The following is a 22,902-nucleotide window of genomic DNA, read 5'->3' as shown; positions in this document are numbered from 1 at the left end:
ATGGAACGAGCAGATTTAGTTTTTTTTTTTGACGAAACTCATCCGCCTGTATAATAAAGCAGAAGGTTAGGGCCTATTTTTTCAATGCTTATTATAACGTAAAGGTGGACGTTTCTCTTGGTCTCGTGTTTTTCTTTTTTAAATCACGAAAAGAGTAGAGAGAAAGATAAATAATGAAAGTTTCGAGAAATATTATTACGCTAGTATGGCAAAGGTAAACCATTGCACCAAATATAGACTAGCAATTTCCGGCAGTGCTTAGTCAATTAGAGACCAATTTTCCGGGGCTGACTTTTTTTTTTTTTCTGCAAATACGACTTTAGGTGGATCCTTATTCCAAATTTACCAAAACTAGCAAGCTATATGCAATGACTGATTGACGCCATATATTGAGTTCTGGCGCGTCATTCTTCGCTAACGTTTCAGTTATTTATAGATCACCTGTGATTTTTCATCATTTTCATGGCCGTAATCCGTTTGTTTCACACTGGCCAAAAACGAATTGGTGCATTTCTTTGTGATTTCGTTGAACTGTTTATAAGATGTCTTTCATCCGTTTTGCTACCTTGTCGCCTGTCTCAGTTTATGAAAATTTCTATGGCTTTAATTTTCTTACGGAACTGTTTTCATGTATAAACACAAAGCTATCACCTAGTGGTTTTCGACCATGCTAAGTAATAAATGATAAAACTCTTCGGCATATTTCTGTACCAAATACGCCTGCTCGTTTAGCCAAAATGAGTACCCGAGCGAGGATTTGTATAAATGGCCTTCACAGGCCGTAAGTGTGCTACGCTCATTTTTTTTAGCCGCAACAAGACGCTGTATAGCGCGCATTACCATCTGATCGTCAAAATACTTTTTATTTTCCGTCCAGCCTCGTACACATACTATTAGCAACTATATATATATATATATATAAACAAAAAAATATAGATTAGTTTGTCATCTATATATCATATGTCTAGCACAAAGAAGTAAACCGGCCGCTCTCTTAATACGCCCATATATAGACGCCTTCGCACCAAGCTATTTAAATTCACTTCAAAAAACACTTCTTTATGCTACAGTATGGGTATACGTAACATAAGGTGGAGTTTCAGCCTCGAGAACGTTCGTGTTAATTTTGGCTGGTTGTTCCATTACAATAGCTATCAAACTCTTCTTAGTCATTCAGTAGCGTCTCACACACTCCACTTAATCACCGGCCATAATCTACGATAGACAATTGATAACCCGTACGTTTGGATTTAATCATTACAGCATAGCCGTGGTCATAAACGAACCAGAACAAGTTGCTCTATCACAAATAGGACGCTAGGCGATACACTCACAGAAAGCTTGCGCACCAATAGCGGCCTATAAATGGTCCATTATTGAGTAATCCATCTATGAATACAGGCAACATCGTCCTATTGTACTGGAGTTTGTAAGAAGCAGAAGTTTGGCCAAATGAGACGCCTTATATATTCCATTTGGTCAGTCGTCGGTGGACCGTATCGTTGGCGTAATGCTCAAGCGATACACGGATCGTCATCAATAGTCAGTACAAGACTATTGCTGGAACTAGAGCCCCGTCAGAGTCGAACGAAACAAGCTGGAACGGCGAACATGGCTACCGGCTCGTAGGCAGGACGTCGCTGTCGTATATTTCGTCGACTAGAATTGCTGCGAAAACGTATTTGTGAAGAGACAATTGATTATTCTAGATAATTTAAGTTGCTATATGGCTGTATTAATAGAAGGGTCAAAAGAATTGAGTGAGGTCACACAGAGACTGAAAAAGATAGGAACTGAAAAACAATAAGCGGAACATAATGGTTCGATGATTAGTGCATCAACTACAATAAGAGAAACCTACGAATCGGCTAGCGATAGGTCTACGCCGCGTACAAAGACCGCCGCACTCCGGTAACCAGTCATCTCAATTCGTCATCTCAAAAAATACACAAAAATAAAACACTAGCCCCCTAAGCCCCCACTAAGACCTCTTAAAATACGAATTAACTAGAACATTTGGTTATCTCCACTTACGTTTTGTGCTGTGCGGCCATATTTAAGTCGCTAAAGTATTATTTCGGACGGGCGGTTAACACCAAGACACGAAGTGTGACGACGTCCAGATTCGAATCTAACTTCCCCCACGTATCTCAAAGTAGTAAAGTAAACACGTTACCCGTTACGCTATCAGCCACTTAAAGCTGCTAAATATTTGAGTTACTCATAGACCCCTGCTTGAGGGATAGCGCACACTGGCGGTGAGGCTTCCTTTAATCCTCTTTAATAATAACTAAATAACTAGTAATTAATTTTTAATTTCGATTCTAAACACCGAAGCTGCCTTACTTTTGTGTACGTTATAACGCAGGGCGAGCTTTATTTCGAGGTTACAGGCGTTTGAACAATTTGGTCTCGTCATTTTTTGGAACAAATTTTCCAAAACGTCGCTCATGCAATTTTCCTTGTCCTGCTTTGTTTCTAACAGTGGTGAGTACTGTTCCTATTTAGAAACGAGTCGATCCCTGTCTGATGGATCTATCTTCGTTCAATCTAGGATGATTGGAGTCTTGTGCGTGGGATAGTTTATGCGTAAAATGGCTTACTCTGACGTATAGCTTTCCATTGTACCGTACAACAGAAATCGCTGTCGAAATCTATCTGAGTAAAAGTCTTTTGTCGTTGCTTTATATCTGCTAGAATAAATAAGTGAATATTCAAGCGTTTGTAAAACGTTTGCTCTTATATGGCTATGGCGCAACATGGCCTGAATGAGGCGAAGATACTGGAAGGTGCTGTTGAGCTTCATACTAACCTTACCCAAGCAGGAGGTAGTTCGCAATCGACGATAAATCTAATGTGACTCGGCAGCTCTTTCAGAGTCTGACCATCTTGTCTTCAAGGGCGAACGCAAAAAATACTATCGAATAATAACAAATATTTCTGTGTCTCATCTTTCTTCATTGGCGATTCTGAAACATTGTTTAGGGCATTGTCGTCAATTCATGCCGGCCATTTGTGACACAAATTTTGAGCGTCATCGTGTAGTTATACTGTACATCAGGATCTACTTCAGAATGAACTAGTATATTCCAATCAACGACGGCCTAGCAATCCTTTTAGATGCAATTTCAAATAAAAAAAAAACTAGTACCTATATTAAGTATCTTACTATTAACTGCGCCGGCATTTACAAGCATCAAATTATACTAAATTCTGAAGTGGCTATGCGGATTAACAAAACTCGGATACATATCTGATAGTAACGTGGAATCGTATACGAGTAGATGCAGCAGAACATCTGGAAATGCATTTGTAATTAAGACATAGACACAACGACAATGAAGCTGTAAAATGAACACCAACCCAACTTTCAATTAGATTGATCGGCGAGACCTGACAGAGCTTTTGCAAAGAATGCAAGGTTAAACGGGATCGTTAATTAGTACCTGTAGTTTGTGTTTTTAGCGCATGCTCGAACTGTTACTGGTAATTTTTTCTTAGCTGATATAACAGCCATCTAGCAAGCAGGAAGCCCTGCGCATCTAGCTATTTTTGACTCTGTCATTATTGCAACTTTTGTTGTATTAATAGCGTTCAGAAAAAGCTGTAATAGCGGCTCAATTGGTGTTCTTTACACGACAGACAAACCGTGTACCGGTCGCGTGCGCCAGTCAGGCTGACTTTGCCTGATTCTTTCGGCCCGACAAGGCCAAGTCGAGCGGAACGACAAGTTGCCACGCTAAAGCGCAGCTTATTGTCACCGTTTTGACAACGAGAACAACAAGAATGAAGTTTGCGATGAAGACTTCTGCAGATTAGAATGGTGAGGTCGCTATTAATATAAGCCGGTTCGTCTGCCGGAACAAATTGCATGCTAACAAGCACGTCACCCCCCTTTTCATGGCCGAGCACACGTGCACAGATGTTGATCGGCTATATCATGCAAACAACAATCGAAACCAATAAACTACTGGCATGAGCACATCTACGGTCATATACCATATCAGCTGTAGATATCCTATATTGTACAATATCTAGGAGGTAAAGTACTGCCTGTATGTTCGTCTGTGCTAACACTCCATGTACATAAATCTATAAGACGAAAATATTGCATCGTGCAACCCCAATGATTTAAAGCCTTCTTTTGCAAACCTTCGATAGTCAAACGGAATCATCATAGCAGGCGAACGCATGAACATACGTATATTCTTTTAATTATGCTTCCTTACTCATTGTCGATGATAGGACGTCGAGACATGCTTTTGTTCGTGTTTCCCCATATTTCCCGCTAATCATTTACGCGGTGATCTGTATCCATTAAACGATTACGATTCTCGTCCATATAAAATGGCCATATAATGACGAATCCTGGAGAAACGCAGCAAATCCCCTTTCACAGCGACCACTCTCGTACATATGTAACCTATAAAAACAGGAAACAAAGAAGCTAAAGGAAGCGCGACGCTCTTACACGTGCTTAGAGATTTGAAGCTGAAAAAAGAACGAATTATTATTTCCTTTGGGTTGCATGCTCCAACTCAACACATCTTCTCAACGATGGGGGCTCGAAATAACGCGGTCAAATATTCTAACATGAATTGAAGTACTGAATGAAACAGCTTTACTGCTCCCCCTCACCGCACAGGACTTCGCAAATCATATCACCTCAGTACCTTTATACCGTCTATTCGTATCATGGTCGAGATTTACGACAATCATTTTACATTGCTTGGGCACTTGTTGTACATATTTGACTGGTTATTGCACTCTCTCCCTTTGGTGCCATATAGCGACGGACCCTTTCGACCACCTATGGTCTAACAAACTTGTCCCGTCATCGAATGCTGAGGAAGGAATCCGATCTGCGACGGGGCTACCGAGGGACATAAGCAATGGAGTTATGGTTGGGTCCTTCAGTACCGTGAAGACAGCACAATGGATCGTCATTGATAACATTGTCATATTACCGTGAGAGTAGAGGAGAGCCTAAGCTAAAATAAACGCAGAGCTCTAGTATTACTGTGGGACGTGTATAGCGATTTATAAGCGTCACTCAATCTGTTGGGTCTCTAATCGATAATTTCACGTTTTTTTTTTTCCAAAAAGTACTTGATTGGCAAGGCCTGAGTTGCTATGGAACGCATCAAGCCAGTAGTCCATGCGAGCCATCTACTCGGGGGGGGGGCCATCTATACTACATGGGGAGCCATGTAAAATTCGTCAAGGAAGAGATTAAACTTTGGCTTTGCCCTGCTGAGCCCTACGATTTGTTCCGATAGTGTACAGGTACAAATATTGTACGATCGAGTAACTGAACTTGCAATTTCCTCGGATTGTTTCGTCGGCGAAGCGTATTGCTTTAAGAAGTTGTCTTCCGAGCCAATGTTTTCAAAATGACAAAATATACTTGACCGACCTTGATACGGCAACCAGATGAAACTACCCCATCTGCACTAGCATAGGTTAAACAATAACTCAAACCGTATCAGTGTGGGCTCAGTTATGGATGCAATAATGAATGCTAACTAATAAATCAGAGACATAAAAACCCAAATAGTACCCCAAAAGTGTTTTGTACATCGATTTTCAATTCGAATCGCTTTAGGGACAAAGCTTTTAAATGTATTGGTAAATCCCAAGTATATTCAGTGGATTAGTTTCATAGCCGACAATGTGGCATTAAAAATTAAAAAAAAAACTTCCTACTTACCCGAAATTGACAGTTTACATTATTGCCAAATTTGAGGTGTCTGTCTGTCTGTCTCTCTCTCTCGCTCTCAGAGAGCGCGCGTGCGCACGCGCGCGAGAGAGAGAGAGAGAGGGGGGGAGAGGATGACAGAGAGAATATGTTTCAAAATGGCCCTGAAGGCCACTTTTAATACACCTGGATTATTCATGCAGAAATTAACGAATTAACGACCGTTTTGACGAGCAGAATACAATTGCCTATTGGGTTGACTAGATAGGCTACAATAAATAATCTTTTTGAGACCTTCTACGCCTCTTTGCACCTTTTGTTCCTATTTGCTGTTTCAGCCGCTGCGCTCTCAAGACTGCTATCAGGCCAAAATTAATTCTGCTGGAAATTTTTGCATGTAGCGTATTTGAGCGACATTATAGCGAATTAAATCTACCGCTATCGCATGACGCATGGCCACTATAAAATTTACAGATTAAGAAAGAAATGTTCTGAAAACGACTACTCCACATCCTGAATTGAAGATATAGCTATAGTCAGTTATGGTGGTATCGAATAAAGCATTAATTATGGCACTTCGAGTACATGCGAAAAATGTGTATGTCGTTAAATTATGTGTTTTTGTCCAGATACTGTACTAAAGACAGCTCGCCAGAAAGCCTCCAGATTCATATATCCTACCGTATAGTTTACACAAATACTCCTTTCATTATTTTATTATGTATTTTTTGTAAAGATTGTTGCCAATTAATGTATATAATTGCAGATTAAACAGGTACTTGAGTCGAACTGGTCTTTCCCTAAAAGGAACATAACTTACGTATGTTGGCCGTCCTCGATCAGCGACACGGTCCTCAATCTTTATTTCACGAACTGAGTTCAGCGTTTTATAAATTTCTTCGACATCAGAGCCGTTTTTTCAGTTCCTAATGTTGACATTCACTCTCCTAACAGAGAGCGTATTATTCTCGCGCCGTGCCGAGCGTTCCGGTGACGCCTGTGTGGCACTTCTCGCCTTACCCTACAATCCTTTTGCAATACTGTCCCATTTCCACTAATCAAAAATATTTACTATATTCGGAAGTAGCATCTATTATTTGTTTTAACTCTCTCGGTCGGGTTCATCGTTCACTATTTAGATTTTCATCTACCTAGCATCGTCAATCTGCCTGGCCCCTGCCATCACTACAGCGCAGGTTGAAACGAATAGGACGTAGGTTTCAATGCCTAAAGGCTATCCTCCGTCTGAAACGTCACGGACCCCGAAGGACGCGTTACCTCGTCGATTACAACGCGATGACTGTGGCCAGTCGTTTGTACTGCTGAGCAGTGACATTGCACTTTGTGTGTTCATGCGCGGCTGTGTATAGGATGGTGTCATCTGGCGGGCAACTGATAGTCGCAGTCACAATAGCGATTCAGCCCTGCGGCCATTTGCCTTTTACTCACTCCCATTGAACTCTACGCGTAGTGGCGCCGTTCACCGCCTCGTCCAGTCCCTCCTTCTATGGGTTCTTTGTCGATCTTTGCCAGAATTGTATCCTCCAGGTTGCTACCCGTCGCAACGACGTGAAAGCGAGATCAGGCCCAAAAGCAGGCTAGTCACCAGTTGGACTGTTGCAGCTGTTTTCATAGGCTTCTTTCTTTCTTTCCTGCAACTACGACCACTATCTTCGATGCTTTCGCTTGCGGAAGGCCAAAACATGGAAACGGTGATGACTTCTCGGCCACCGAAGCGAACTGGGTATGCACACAACCGATGCCCACGTTCAGCTTCATCGCTGTTATTGCTGGCGGCCAATCGGACTAGGCCAACCGACCGTCCGCTTTGTTGAAATGCATCACCCTCCAGCAGCAAAGGATGAAGTAGCCAAAGAAAAGCACGGATGCTTTGTGGAGTTAACGGGGATGAGAGGATCTTTCTGACGGGCGGGGGGTGGCAAAGGGGCCACTAGGCGGTGTTGGAGTGACGCTGGGTCAGTTCTTCAATGTTCAACAGGGCGCCATGGCCAAGCAGTAGCAACAATACGGACCGCCTCTCGCCGATACAGCGTGAATCTGTATAGACAACATTGTTGTATTGGACATCACCAGTAGCACCGGTGACCATAGACAAACAACAATAGAAGCAATTGAAGAACAACTCCATCTTCCCCTCGCTGTTGGTCCGTCTAGCCAGGTACCCTGTAGGTATAGCTGGGCAGCTAAAAGCGAGAGTTCGTCTTATGTAGTTCAACAACGTCCAACGGGGTAGTTGTTGTAGAGGGTGGGAAAGCAAAAGATCGACAGTGAACAAGAAATCTCCCACTGCGTCACTCGTGTCGAGCCTTTTTCAGTGGATGAAAATTGTCGTCCTTTATGTGTGCCTCGGATCGGTGGCCAAATGGAGCGTGTAGAGGAAATCGACTGTGGAGGGCTGAAGTGTTGCATGGTGGGGTGGTGTTGTATTGGAACAGGTCACTTTTTGTTATATTGACTTTTTAAAATTATCTGTCGGTATTAAAATCGGGGAAGGAGAAAGAAACGAAAATTGGCGGGAAACATTTCTAATAGAGGGGCGACAGAGATCGTAAAATGCAAAGAGTTGAAATGCAACAGAATGACGAAGAGCATATCTCCAAGTCCTACCACAGTAGTGTTGTCATGGCCTTATCAGATAGCCCTGCACAACATCTGAATGAAAAGACCCGGCGTATCTGTCTAAAAGTGATGTGAACACATTCTGGGGTACCATACCTAGAAAAATAACTGTTTTTTTTTTCAATGTTTGACGACCAGTATCACCTCTTGCAGTCTGAATACTCTTGGTTTCTTAGTAATTCTCATGTTTGTCGTATTTATCATCTGTGATGTGGACTAATACTTCGGAATACTACATCATGTACCATCATCAGGCACCCTTACTTAAAAGGGAAATGAAAGGGCGGTTTGATACGTACGAAAACACACTCCTCCAATACAACAGAATGAAACACAGCGTGCGTTACAAGGGCTGAGACGTTATCCTTTAAAGTGTGTTGCTCATTTCTTTCACCAATGTCTACGTTGTCGTATATATTTTTCAATGAATATTGATCTTTTGTGCTAGAATTATCACATACTTTACGGCAATTCAATCGAGTCACAGATTTTAGTGAAGAATATGCCTTGAATGTTATTAAAAAACAGGAGTATTTGATTAGGGTGTTTGTACAGCGTGTATGTGCCTAATGCGTCAAGGCTATTGTTGTATGCGTATATAATTTGTCCACGAGGTGGCAGCGTTACACATACCTTACTGGAAGCGTGAGCCTTAAGGTTTTCGTTCGAATAGTTGCAAAGTTCATACCTAGACCTCTGAGCCTTAGACAAGTAAAAGAAAATAAGCAAAATGCGAACGCATCAGCATATGGAGCGCTTCCGAGCTGCGCCCTCGTAGGTACAGACCTGCGGTTCTTGTAAGTTAAGTACATTTGGGAATCAAGTGTAATTGAGCCTAATACGTTTTCCATTGCCGTATGTCGAGCAACGTATTTTACGCTGAATATTTAATGCTTGCACGGAGAATTGCTTTTGACCTACGGGAAAAGTAAACGCGTGTGAAAGAATGCTAGTTTTAATTCATTTCGATTGGATGCTTTCAAAATAGAGAACCAAATTATGCTTCAAAAGGGACAAATCAAAATATAACAACTCGCGTAGTAAATTCGTATTTCACGATGGCATAAAACAAACGCTGTTTTTATGTCTAAGAACCATACGATTCAATAGACGTCATACTCGTCTTCGCGTTTAGGTTGGGGCTATAGATTAGCCATTAACATGGCACCTAAAGAACGACGACGTTTTTAGCACCGACTTGGCAGGATTGTTTCATTTTACGGTGCAAGGTCACGCGGAAAAGCCCGCTTCACACCTCATATACCGATTAGCTCATAGTGCTTCAGTATACTTTGTTTTGTTTCTTTAATATAGACACATATCGACGATGAAGCTAGTACAAGTAACATCGAAATTTGACTGGCCTAGCCTGTAAAAGATGTTTTTATGCATTCCGAATTTAGTCACACCTGGAGTGATACGCGTCGTACATGTCGTCGTATGTATTTGTAGGCTATGATGGTAAAGAACATCTGCAACCGATGTTAAGTACTATCACTCTATAACAAAGAAAATGCGTTCGAGTATTTCAGGAAGAGCCAAACGTACCTTTGTAAGGCAAATAAAAAGGACAAGCATCATTTACACAAACAAATCCATATGCAAACGTGTCTATAAAGGCTAGTCCATACGTTACATTAACTTAATCAAGTAATATAACTGTTTATAATAAAAACAATATACTTTGCAACTGGTGTCAGTCCAGCTATGGATGTCGTGACGAGAATATAAATCAATATTATAGGCCATCCTAGGCTGCACTGAGTGTCGCACGTACGTACTCAACGTTATCGCCTGCTTCCTTCTGTGTTCGTAGCTACTATTTCATATCGTTAATTCTACTTCCAAAGTCCACATATGGTATATATATGGCGCATATGCATCGTATTGTCTATTCTCTATTATCTACCTGTACCCCCCACGCCTACTCACATGCAAGCTCAATGCAGCACGGTAGCCACGCTATTAATCAAGCTAGTCACATTATCCAGCGCGTGTCGCAGTGACGATCCTTCATAGAGCATGTGGATTTATAACGTGTTGTTCTCTCTGGTTCATTTGTGTTCGCGCGCTAATTGACTGACTACGTCGTACACGTACATTGTCACCGGACTGGGCTTCCCGCAGGCAAATCAATCAGAGACTCATACAGGCGGATCTAAAGGTGCGTATAGAGCAAGGCCACGAACAAAGAGACCCGAACAAGAAAGTCCAAACCGCAGCAGAGGGTGGATGGCCGCTCAACCAGCTACCGCGTGGCGGTGACAGAGCTGCGCAATGGCGACGACAGATGGCTCTGTGGTTTTTGTTGGTTTCGATACTGTCGTCATCACTATTGTCAATTATTTTGCTACGCACATATTAATCGACGGCTAGACAACGTAACGTATTGAAAGGTAATGTAGAGGGTACCACACTGATAGTTCTAGCGATCCGACCACGAACTAGTAACAAGTACCCCGTCTATTCAGTATTATTCAACTGTCTTTCCACGCCGCGATGGCTTTTGGGCGGAATCATCACCGGGGCGTACAATTCAGGATAACGATGGCAATGGCAGATTGTTTGACACGAAGTTGCACAGGAGCGCCGCAGTTGAAACTATTCACACCGCGGCCTAGAATTGTAACAAATATGAGACGGCAGGTAACTTGCCTCAGGTCTTTGAGGTCTGCCGGTTCCGGCGTTCTCAGGGTCTCTCACTACCAGGACAGGCATATTCTCGCTACAGAGAACAGCTCATTCGGCAAATTGTTTTTATTTCTTTTGAAGTGCTAAATTATAGCACAGACGGCAGATGTTATATATTGTAGAAGAACTAGCGGTCACAAAACGAATTTAATTACCGGCTAAAGTATAATGCTAGTGGAAATTGTGACACATAATAAAAGAACTAGGCCTTGAGAATTGACTAAATTGTGAGCCATCCACAGAACTTGATATATTTTGCTGGCAGCTAACGATCCTAATACTTATTTTGATTTTATCTTAATATTAGCCGCGCCTCTCGGAACTGGTTTGTCCAAAGTGTGCCAATTCTAAGGCTTTAATCAGTACCCACTCGTTTATCCTGTTTCAACATGCCCCTGTTCTACTCGTTGTTGACTATTCGAATAATCGGCGTTAGAATAGCTGAGATATGTTCTAACGAATATAGAGAAATTAGAATTGGTCATTAAATTAGGAGCATGAATCAAGTGCTGAGCTGGCTACGATCACCATATGCTGTCATCCAGGTCTGAGTTTTGGCTCGCGTTTCTATTGCTGCTTCGCAAACGACTCAGCTGTTTTGAATTTTTCCTATTGCCACCACGATGCATCGAGCACAGCGTTTCTAAACCGCCCGCTGCACGACCCGGTCGAATATTCCATTTCAGTTCACGCACTCTAACCAACGCGTTCTAACGTGCAGACAAGCCGCGGGTATCGCACGCCAGTCTCCATCATCTCCATTAAATAGCATCTCGAATTTCCCAGGGAGGGCCTTTCTACCCCTCGTTTGCTTCCGAGTTGGTAACGGCACAGGCTACGGTGTATCAACACGTCTTTTGTTTCCGGTTGCCGGCTTCATAGCTACGGCCGGTTCGAAGTACATCTATTAAAAGAGAAATGCATTTAGCCACCACTAGAGAGACGGGGGTTATTTCCAAAGAGTACTGATGTGATATGTGGGGCTCAATGCTGTAATCCCTCTAATTCTACAACCCAGATAAAGTTTTTAAAGCTATATGGCTTCGAAGTCACCTATTTAAGGTGGTATGAATCGCATCGGTAGCAGTAGTAGTTGTGTGCAGGTTGTCGGAATGGGGAAAGGAATCGTGCATTCTGAGTTGTTGCCATTAGCAGAATGATTGATTCCGATCTTTGCTGTCAACAACTAACAAAATAACAGAAACTCATTGAAACAAATCAATCCGAACCAATGAGCAGAAGGACAGCCGCTCCTCACTATGATGATGCTAGACCATACACATCTTCAACTCTAAATGCATCCGCCGCTTATGGCACCATCAGATTAGAATGTGTTTTGATCTCTAATAATGCCAGTTTTACTTTAATGGATGCAAAAATCACCTGTTATAGTTTTTCCTCACAGGTTCTAGAGTGATGGGATGTTGCCAGAAAATGACGCATGTTTAGCTTAGCATTTCAAAATACGTGTTTTAATTTAGCTTGCTCAAGAATCATGCGAAGTGCTGGCAAGGAGCACCATATAGTAAGTCGACTTACTGCAAAATACTAAAAGTCCAGCGGCAGCCGGACATCGGGATAAAATAATTTAAGTTATGAAGCATATATACATAATTTATGTCGTAGCAATGTTTGACTAGAATAGCCTTGCTCACCTTCTCGTTAAAGAACGTCGTGATGAGATGACAGTACTTAGCATGACCGCACAATAGCGTCCCTTTCGGCCTGTGGGAACGAGTAAACGAAACGCTTTAGATGATATTATACGATAGCTTATGATCGTTACCAACAACATGTACTACGAATACCAATTCCCTTTGATGGCATGCTTTAAAAAGCAGCTGGTTGTGCTTCGTAATAAAGGAAGACCGTCAATTACAATAAAAAGCCAATGAATAGAAAATGCAAACTTCAATCGTTAGTTTTCAAATTAAAGTTAGTAACTGTTCAACTTCCTAAGCCTCAAAAGCAGAGGCAAGCCCTTGGAAACACAAACACAACGTCCAGTCATACTTTTTTAAGCTGACTTTTCGTATATGTTGACAATTCGGTTTGCGCTATCCGATCATGAATAATATGTTCAACTGAAACATCGAAAGTCGAGTGTTCGTTGACATTAGTTTTTTGAGCGCATTTTCCAGTCTCTGTGATGTGTCTGGTTAAATCCCGCACGTAACTCTGTACGCACATACACACAAAATACAGTTATTAGAAAGAGATGCTTCGTCAAGGTGGTAGAAGCATCTATATTTGCTGTCGCTGTCATTGCCATTGCTTCTATGGCCCCGCGCTCTATGCTAAAGCGGCCGCATACAACTCCATCTGCTGTTTCCATTGTCCCTATTGTTGCCCTTGCGACCACTGCCCGGCCAAAGGCTGGTTGCAGAACAATACCAAATGAAAACCCGGCCGAATCCTAGTTTCTCGTCGACGTCAGTTTCTCGGTTGACACATCGACCCTCCCGTCCCCGGCCCTTCGCTTTCCTAGGCGTCACCTGTTTGTCCCAAATCCTTATACTGCTACTGTTATCTTTCGCTTGATTTTACCCACACGTACACCGCGGTGATTGTAATAGTCGTGCTAGAAGCCCAGAACCCTGCACGAATTTCCGCCCATACCGTTTCTCAGTAAGTTTTCGCCCACCAGGGTCTTGTTTACGCATTACTTGACAGAGCACGCACGGTGAAGAAAAACGTCACCGTTCCATTGGCCCGCATTGTGTACGTACATACGACAATATATACCATACACGTAGCCTGCGTTGCTGAGATACGGACAGATCAGAAGATTCTCTTAACGGGCCCTGCGCAAGGCGACAGAAGTAGAGCGTCGCTGTTGGTCCGTTCATCAAGGAGTCCATTAGAAAGTTAGGCATCAACTTCTTCTCCTACCTCCTCAGCTCCTTTATCATGCTTCTGCTGTCCACGTGCTCTGGCTGATGCTGTTAGCAGTGGTGGACGAGTCCTTGGCGTTATTGCCGGCACGGTACCCAGGTCTGTACTGCTAGTCGAAATAAACAGCAGTGGTCAACGTCGGTTTACTCAACAAACGACTCAAAGAACCATTTTGCTTCTATCCCTCCGAACTCGGCGGGACAAAACGGGGCAAAGGCCGGCAGCAAGGGCTTGGTAATGGCGCTGATATAGACTGAGCTGGCACCCACGGTTACGATGAGGCAGCGGCAATGACGAACGCGTGACTAACACAAAATGGCCATTTTCCTGTGCATTGACTCTAACAGACCCTCCCGTAGTTGCACTTTTAGGCGCTAGAGGCAGAAAAAGCGGAACGGAAAGAGCCGGGAGCGTATGTGTTTGCCATATAGAGCGTAAATCTGATATTTTTGTACAGGACGAGTGGAAGTATTCAAATCACTCAAGGGCTAACCTATGGGTGGAGCACGAATACCTGCGCACAGTTGTGGTTACATGTATGACCATTAACGCTTAAAAAGTATTTGATTAATTGGACGATTACGGTTAACTGTGTCCATGCCAGCGTATGGGTAAATACGTAAGTTTGAATTCTATTATCGGTTAATAATGAGCGAAGTCGATTGTACTTTTGTAGAAAGAAAACCGAAATATTTGGATAAACAAATTTTATAGCACTTCGTGTTTGTATTCCACCGTTTTACTTACTAGATGATAAGCAAAACAGCTCGCTAGCACTAGTTACTATGCGCTAAAAACGGTCACGTAACTACTCTTCACATAGACGCCCTTTTCATAACCTGCAAACTGCATTTATTAATCATTGTGATTTACTACTCCGGACATTCCTGACGGTTTATATAGGGAACACGTTGAAAAAGCTTTGAAACTAGTAAGTTAATTGATGCGGATGCACAAATACCTCGACACACAAATAGCAACAGTAACTTTTTCTACTGTACTTTTGACTGTTAATATCTAGGAAGGTAGTCATAGCCCTCGGAGATCTATAAGAATTCATTCAAAGCAAAGCTCCCCAGCTCTCTAGCGAGACATTAATTAGCCTATCACACAAATTTCACTATACCTAACGTATGTATACGTGCATTGTATGTGTGTTTAGGCCCCGCATGAAGGTCTAAGGCTTCCTAATAAAACTGACATTCCTGTACGATTTTTAATTAAATAGATTTTAAAAACTATTGCGATGACAGGCGCTGCTTGTTGGCTCACCGTCAGAACATGCTCCGTAAACCTGGGTCACTATGCATTCTTAAATTCGTATAGATTACAAGCAGCTTGTGCGTGTATGTCAGCGAAGAAGGATACTTTCTACTTGCGTAAAAGGCGTAGACATTACTTGGACCATTCGACACGAAGTGATCATTATCGAAGTACGCCAGCCTTGCGTGCCTGTGTGTCATACTCCCGCTGCTAACGATTACAGAATAAGGTTACGCATGCGTCAACTAATTCTAGCTTCTTCTGGTCGAGCTGCTATTACATGTGATTTATTATAGTGTTTGGTTGTTTCAGCAGAGACCTTCCTTGAGGCCTGCATACCGGTGTGAAATTATTGGCCCGCCCTTCAACGTGAATACATTAGCTGTTTGTAGACCCTCGGTGAGCATCCAGCGACCTCACTACCCACTTTTTCCATTTGCCCCGACTCAACAGAGCAATAACAGAGATAGAGTACAGTGCGGGTTAAGGTGGACTGCAGTTATATGGTAGCGCATAGTTTAGGATTGGCAAATATGCCGATGGGTTTGGGATCGTCGAATGACGTCAAGCGTGTGTGCAGTTTGCAGGGAGGTTTGCTCATTTGGTTGTCGATTCTCGGCGAATTGAGAGGCCAAGCGAAACCGTTTGCCTGACTCTGAACGGTCAAGAAAGGCAAGGGCCTCACAATTGCCGCAGCTTTGAACGACCTATAGCTATAACCCGCCTGAACAATACACCTCGTAACGTTGGCTACCGTAATGTGGTAGCGATCATAGTGGCAGCTTCTCTGTAGTATTCGATTTTTAATCGCAGTTGTAACGGTTCTTGCTAACCGCCACGTGCCAATCTTGCCACGGAAATGATCAGCTTGGGTTTCGTCTAAGAAGAGTCTGGGAATAAAATCAGAAGTTGAAACCATGTTGTTAATCGCCCGTAGTTTACTACAGCTTTATTAAAGTTAGATAGCTGATACTGTGAACGGCAGTAATACACCGGCAGCGGGAATCGGGTGGGCGGGCAATTCAGTCAAAAGATAGCATTTGAATTACTGTGGACTTAATTGCTACATAGTGACGGACATACAATGCGTTCGATAGGGGGAACATGTCAAATGAGACGTATGCGCATAGAAAATGGACTACATGCACATAAGGGTCCTGTTGTCTATATAAGGCAGAAACTGTCGTGGTATTATTGCTTGATCTTACGATGCGCAGTAGAGATAACAATGTCACAGATAAGCATCTTACCTTTGTCCCAGAAATCCAACTGATAATCTATATGAAGCCGCCACTATAACGCGTCCGTCCATATCGACCACAAAATCTGGGCATGAACCTGAAGATAAATGAAAACGTTTGAGTGATTATTTATTAGCCTTGTTTTTAGAGTTTCAGCACTAGTTAATCTAATAGAACGTATGTTGGCCTGTAGGGTGAGGCCTAAGCTTTTGGGTAGACAGACACTGGCTCCCAGTAAGGAAAAAGGAAGGCTTTTTTTAGTCAATTTATTATTGCACAAAAAGCCTACTTTTTGCTTAACTGTGGACTAATGTTTGTTTTTACGATGGTCTCACTTTTGCGCACTTTGTATCATTGATGAACAGAGGCGGTCGCACTCATCTTCGTTAGTATGCATCCATTATGATAACAGCACTAACTATATTGATAAGGCCGCAAGTAGAGGGCTATATCGATCCGCGTGTGTGTCCTATCAAATTAAAACCGGAGACCCAATGGCTTCAAGTGTTTGGAGTTGCTGCCGCGTCATTTTGATCTAGGTGTGGTTGAGTACCGTGTTTGGATTTGTGTTTTCATGAAGCGTTAAATAGACTTATTATTATTTAGATTCATACGAATCGATAATGGGAATCGTGGACTTTGACAAGTGAATATTAATCTTTTACAACTACCACACAGAATGGGTCGTTACTATAATAGGCAAAAATTAACCGTTCTCTAAAATTAATTACTCCAAGTAACTTACCTACAAACGAAGCCATTATGTACCTAGTCGGGCTTGAAGAATTGGTAATTAGGCCCGACTCTCGATACGTTCAACTAGCACCACTCAATCGGAATGACTTTGACCATCATATGGCTTAAATTCGTATTCAAGCCCGCATATATGATTGATTCTTCTGCATGAATCTTTAACGAGTGATTCACGAGCCAACGTGACAAGCACTATACCTAAACATAGCTTGAAGGCTCAAGAGACGTAAAGGGATGCATCTGTCAGCTAAATAAATAATCACGAACGATGCAAGCGTCTCAGCTCTCATGAAGCTGCGTCATACCTCAATAAGTCCTTGTCGCGCTGCAGCTTCTTCAACATGATGTTATTGTCCTGTATAAGCCTGACCTATTTCATGTAACAAATGGTATCACTATATTGCACATTTCTATGAATCATTTAAAAGCGGCGACTGGCAGACGAAGGTAAGAAAGGGCGAAATAAACAACCACTATCTAGGTTAAAATATCATCTCGTCGTCGTCGTCATATAAAAACGTTGAAACGCGTAAGTTTATCCGTACGTCTAAGTGTATTATACATAGTTGCTAGTAACTATTAGATTTTCGCAAATCTCGTTACCGTTAATAACTTTTGTTTGCAATCTTACCTTTACAACCTTTGTAGTATTTAGCTCCACGCAGATGGAGGTCGAGACAGAGGACGGAAAGCAAAATCGTGCCAACAAAATGTTACCCCGACCACAAGAAAGTATTCCTACTTGGTTTTTTCTTCTTGATATGAAGTAACAGATTTAAGTGTAACACCCGACTCCTCGGGTGTTTGGTAGTGTACAGCTGTTCCCCATTTTCATTCGGCGCATGCCCGTAAACGTTGTCTGGTTGCTGTCGATATTTCTGACGACTCAAAGTAAACGAAAATAGACATTATTATGGCAGGCATCTCTATCTGTTGGAAATAAAAAAAAAAAAAAGAGAACTATATATATATACACTGTGAGAAATGTAAACAACCCCTAGCTAACAAATCGAGCGCCGTTCGAATATAACAGCCCTGGCTGCTAGTCGATATACTAGGAGTCTCCGACCTACAGCCGAGTCCTCCATTATATATGTAAATATATACATGTCATATGCTTCTCGTGCAATTATAATACCATAGCAGAGAATGGATCGTTTTTGATTGTCGGAACGTCCAGGTTTTTTACGACAACAGGACGTATTTACAAAAACCGTTGTTACCAGTATAAGTATGTAGAGCAAATCCGCTCATTTGTCTTTTGTATATATTGTAAACCAGAACCTCGAGCAAGTACTTATGCATAAGTGTACGGACTATAATGTTGTCGATGCAGTGCAAAAAGTTACCGCAAGTTCTTAAAGGGAAGCATTGATATTCGTTCAATTGCGGAGCATCTTACTTAACAAAAAATGTAAACACTGAGAGGTTCGATACCCTGATTGAAAGAACTTTTGTCAGAAAGATATTTTACCGGCTTCAATATAGTTATACTTCACATACTTAATCTATTCACCGTACCACAGACAACAGGAAGCCTATTCAAGGCATGTCGGTGCCAAAAGCTTTCGCCCTCATAAAGAGATATACATACCCTGGCACATTCAACAAGTAGCCATTTTCTGCTGTTATGACTACTTATCTTTTCGTCGGTAAAAAACTCACCACCTGTCACTTGACAGCATCGACGGGGCATAGCACCTTCCTGACACCAGCAAAGTCATCATTTGATCTGATCACTTCTATGCATTGCCCTAAATCGGATCAGGGCCGGTCATCGTGACGTTTTGAACCATCTCGCCTACCGATTAACCAACCACCCAATGGGTTTCGCTTCCGGATTTCTAAGACAATGTCTACGTACAGGTAGTCGTCGTCGTCGGAGCTGTGTCTTGTCCGCTTGCTGTGGGTTCCAGCGATCTATATCACTGATGTTGCTCATAGCGTTATCGGACACAGCTTCCATTGCATACCGCTCGTGCCTTTAAAAATACGACTTGCAGCCCTTCAAAGGAGCCCCACTAGGCTGTCGATATATGTCATTATCATCAATTGCAGCACAAACAAGCGAATCTTCCGTTAGGTCAGTATGATATTGGCGGCAGAACGATCATAGAGCTCAAGTTGTTTGTCCAGTCGTTAGACCGTACGGAGTCAGAGCTAGATGGGTAATATCTTTATATGTATAAGCTTGCTTGGCTGTTACTCGTCCGGCGCAAGATCTGCAGGAGAGGCCGTGAGGACGATTTGTTCCAAGTGCTAAGTTTGGCATAACGCCCCTACTTCCTCGTATACTCGAATATGCGCGTGGCACCTACGCATTCAAGTATGTCCCTTTGCTGCGACCCACGCCAGCGTGGAGCCCGGCACGCACACGAGCATGCCTTCACACGATGTGCCTGTGGTAGAATACAAAGTTATTGATTAGTATAGACGAACGTACCTTCGTGCATATGCCTAGTTATCGTAGGGCGGTTTTCTTTTTTGTTGTCGTTTCTAGACGGCCAATAAATTTGTGAGGATCATGTCTCTATTGATGGCACAGGTATTCCTGCCTACTCTGTTAAACGTACGCAACGAGTGCTTTTGCTGTAGCAAGCGAAGGCGCCTATATATATATATATATATATGGATGGATGGAAGTGAACAATTAGTTTGTATAGCTTGTTGTTAAGCTTTTAAAGTGTAGGTAAACAAGAAGTTAAACAAGTGTATATGAACGTGCAAAAAGTGATATATTGATAATATCGCAATGATTATCAGTGTTTTTCAGCTGACTAAAAATAAAAGAATAAAGAGTAGAAAAACTGGACTTATTGAACTAACTTACGCTGAATATTGCAGCAAGCTAGTTGTTATTAAGCAAAAAAAAAAAACAGAACCTAGATGGCTTGTAAGAACAGAGATAGGTTGAATGTGTTAGCTCCGATGATATTGACGATATGTACACAGAAATAAACGAAAAATATCCACTAAATGCAATTATTATAGGCTGTGCTTAAGGCTTGTTGGTATTTTCGAATGCTTCAACCTTTGACAAACAATAATAGATTTTAATATAGACAATATATATTTAGTGATTTTTTCGGGTGAGTTACCAATTGTCCCACGATAATATCTAAACAAAAACAGATTTCCCGAAATAATACATGTGCTAAAATTGTTAGCCTTGAGCGTCGTATTTTGTTAATGTCACCCTCGTTCGTCTCGTTTACAACTTCAATTCTGGGCTTAGACTGTCCCACTTGTCATTTTGAAAATATGTCTCTTCTAAGCAGTAAATATCTCTTTAAAGATACCGCTGCTTTGAAGGATATTGACAAGTGTGGGATCCTTAAGGAATTGCTTAAATACACAAAGGCTACCGGAATTCAATTTTAAGGCCAAAAGTAACGTTCCGCGAGTACAAAGATTCAAGAGGGCCAAGACGTCGAAAGGCTGTTAAAGGTCGAAAAAAAAATAACCGCTGGAGCTTATTGATATGGCTCAATTAATAATCGATATTATTCCGTCAAACGCAGCAGCTATTTTATGTAATAAAAGGTTCAAAATTATCAGAAATAAATGTCTATCGTCCATTCAGCGCAAAAAAACTTTTAGTTAAGTACAATCCCCCAGCACGAAGACGTTTGACCATAAGAAGCCTTCGTTGGAAATGAAGAAACAGTCTTTCTGCTTCAACCATGATGAATTTGTGATTTCGCTCTTGGGAGACGGGGCTTTCTTCTAGTGCCAAACATAATGGATAGTGGATGAACGTGTGTCCGTTTTTATAAGCAGCTCAAAAACGTTGTCCCAATTTAGACCGGGCACCCTATATATTTAATTATCCTTGCGCTTTATGAACACTGTTATTTATAGAGTAGCAAATTCATTGCTGATTCGATACATCTGTAGATAGTAGCTATCTTGTTAGGTTTGATAAAAACAAATGCTATCAGTACCGAATCGCCGCATAAACGCTCTCCCCGTGTAAACTATGGCCACGGCCATTGTATCGTAAGTAGCAATTGTAGTTGTACTATATTATTAGCGCGATCTAAACAGCTGAACAGATACTTCGCTCTATGTAGGGCTAGGGAACGAGCGGCGGGTACTTCTCTGGGAAAGCTTGTTTAGTTTGCACAGTTCGTTCCTTGCAAAGCTATCCTTTAGCCCGTCGGCTTTAGCAGATCCTTATGATATGGTAAGGATTTATTGCATTGTCATCAAAAGTCGCCAGATACAACTCCTCCCAACTTACTTTATAGATGGCGTTACTGAGGTACCTTAGCAGCCATCGTCATTGTTACTGGCGTGCAGTGGCTGCCGATAAGCTAGTTCGACGGATAGCCGTCTTAGTAGCTTCCTCCGAAATGGATTCAAATATGACGTTAAGTACTTTCGATATTTCACAGATAGCAACGGGTGTGTAATGGCGGAGCTGCCCTTAGACTCCGCGAGAGGGTCGCCGATGCGCGACCTACAGCGAGCCGAGGTGAGTAGGCTCTCTTAACGCGTCCATTCCGTGAAGCGAAGCTGTGGCGCGGAAGACTTTTTCCTTCTTCCTTTTTTCGCTTTCAATGTATCCGAGTTTCGAATCCCTAAGACGGATGCACTTAACAGCGAAGCGAGGATGGGCAAAGACTGGCGATAGGTAGAAGGGATTGGTTTTTGGTATAGGGAAAAAGGAGTGAGTTGGCACCGCTTCTAGTCTACGGAAGAACGAGAGCACGACGCGTTTTTTTTTTCTTTTAGCCCTATTTATATTTAGTTTTTGCAGGGTGAAAGGCTACGGTACGTTCGAATGTTGAGTCCAATTATGATATATGGATTTGGTGAAGACAGGAGACAAACGTTATTGAGTAGGTTCACATGGTAGTACATGTGGGCGTTTATGTGCATTCACATTATAAATATGCTACTTATAGACCGGCAACAGCTCTCGGTACAATGCTACGATCGTTGTGAATTATTAGGGACTTGAAGGGCCCAAATGAATTTATTCCTGTCGTAGTAGTTTTGTGCAAAATACAAACTGGGTCGTTAACCATTATTTCGATCATTTGCATCAGTAGCGTTGGCTAATTTCTTGGTCAACAATTCAATTCGCACGAATGTGTCTTTATGTTTACCGTTTATTTACCATTATGCCTGTCATTTTGTTAATCCCATAGGTCTCGCAGGTACAAATAGGACTATAGGTCTATGGTAAAGGCCCGATTGAAAGGATTCCAGCTTTACCTTTTCAAAGGAGCATGACTCTCACATCAAACAAAAAGGTGAAGTTGTTCCATTAAATAAAGTCATTGATTCTCATAACGGAACGTACCTTTGGTATCATTATTGTTATTATTATTATTATCATCAATGAAAATCACTGCAAGAGTCATACAGGTCTTGGCTGAACAAATTCGACCAAGTGGTCGATCAACCCTCTTCTCATCGTGCGAATTATGAGGGTGAACGGTCGATAGTTCTTAGTCTGCGTATTGGGTTTATGCAACTATGACTCAGCTCCCCTAGACGCATCCTTCTCGGAGAATGAAACCATTCTAATTGGCCCGTAGAGCTGATACCGCTAACGCACAGCTGGATCCGATCGACGAAGGCAAGCAACGGCTCTTCAAAACGTTACTATCACTACTTGAACTAACCACACTCGTTACAGCTCTGACTAATCAATGCCTCCAGATGGATGAGGTTGAGAGTACGCGTGACATCGTCCCTAATTTTTTCGTC

At 42.1% G+C, this 22,902-nt stretch overlaps 1 protein-coding gene across 3 annotated transcripts in view; it reads right to left on the bottom strand.

Moving 5' to 3' along the window:
* The window catches only part of LOC111264695 (lachesin), a 132,540-nt gene extending 112,978 nt beyond the window's left edge, over positions 1-19,562 (bottom strand). The window contains exons 1-4 of one of the 3 annotated variants that reach the window (XM_086970157.1): positions 18,847-19,562; positions 17,813-18,066; positions 16,438-16,525; positions 12,685-12,754 (exon numbers count right to left, since the gene is read on the bottom strand). In XM_086970157.1, coding sequence (XP_086826283.1) covers positions 12,685-12,754; positions 16,438-16,499 — 132 coding nt within the window. In that variant the 5' untranslated portion in view covers positions 16,500-16,525; positions 17,813-18,066; positions 18,847-19,562. Of the gene's footprint in view, positions 1-4,229; positions 4,424-12,684; positions 12,755-16,437; positions 16,526-17,812; positions 18,067-18,846 lie in introns of those variants that run through there. The other 2 variants (XM_086970158.1, XM_086970159.1) reach the window with 2 other exon arrangements.
* Between the last annotated feature and the right edge of the window lie 3,340 nt (positions 19,563-22,902).

The sequence above is a fragment of the Varroa jacobsoni genome, unplaced genomic scaffold, assembly GCF_002532875.2.
Source record: "Varroa jacobsoni isolate VJ856 unplaced genomic scaffold, vjacob_1.0 scaffold_886, whole genome shotgun sequence".
In the NCBI taxonomy this organism is placed as follows: domain Eukaryota; kingdom Metazoa; phylum Arthropoda; class Arachnida; order Mesostigmata; family Varroidae; genus Varroa; species Varroa jacobsoni.
Note: the sequence above shows the minus strand (reverse complement) of the source record. Positions and strands in the feature narration are given on the sequence as shown.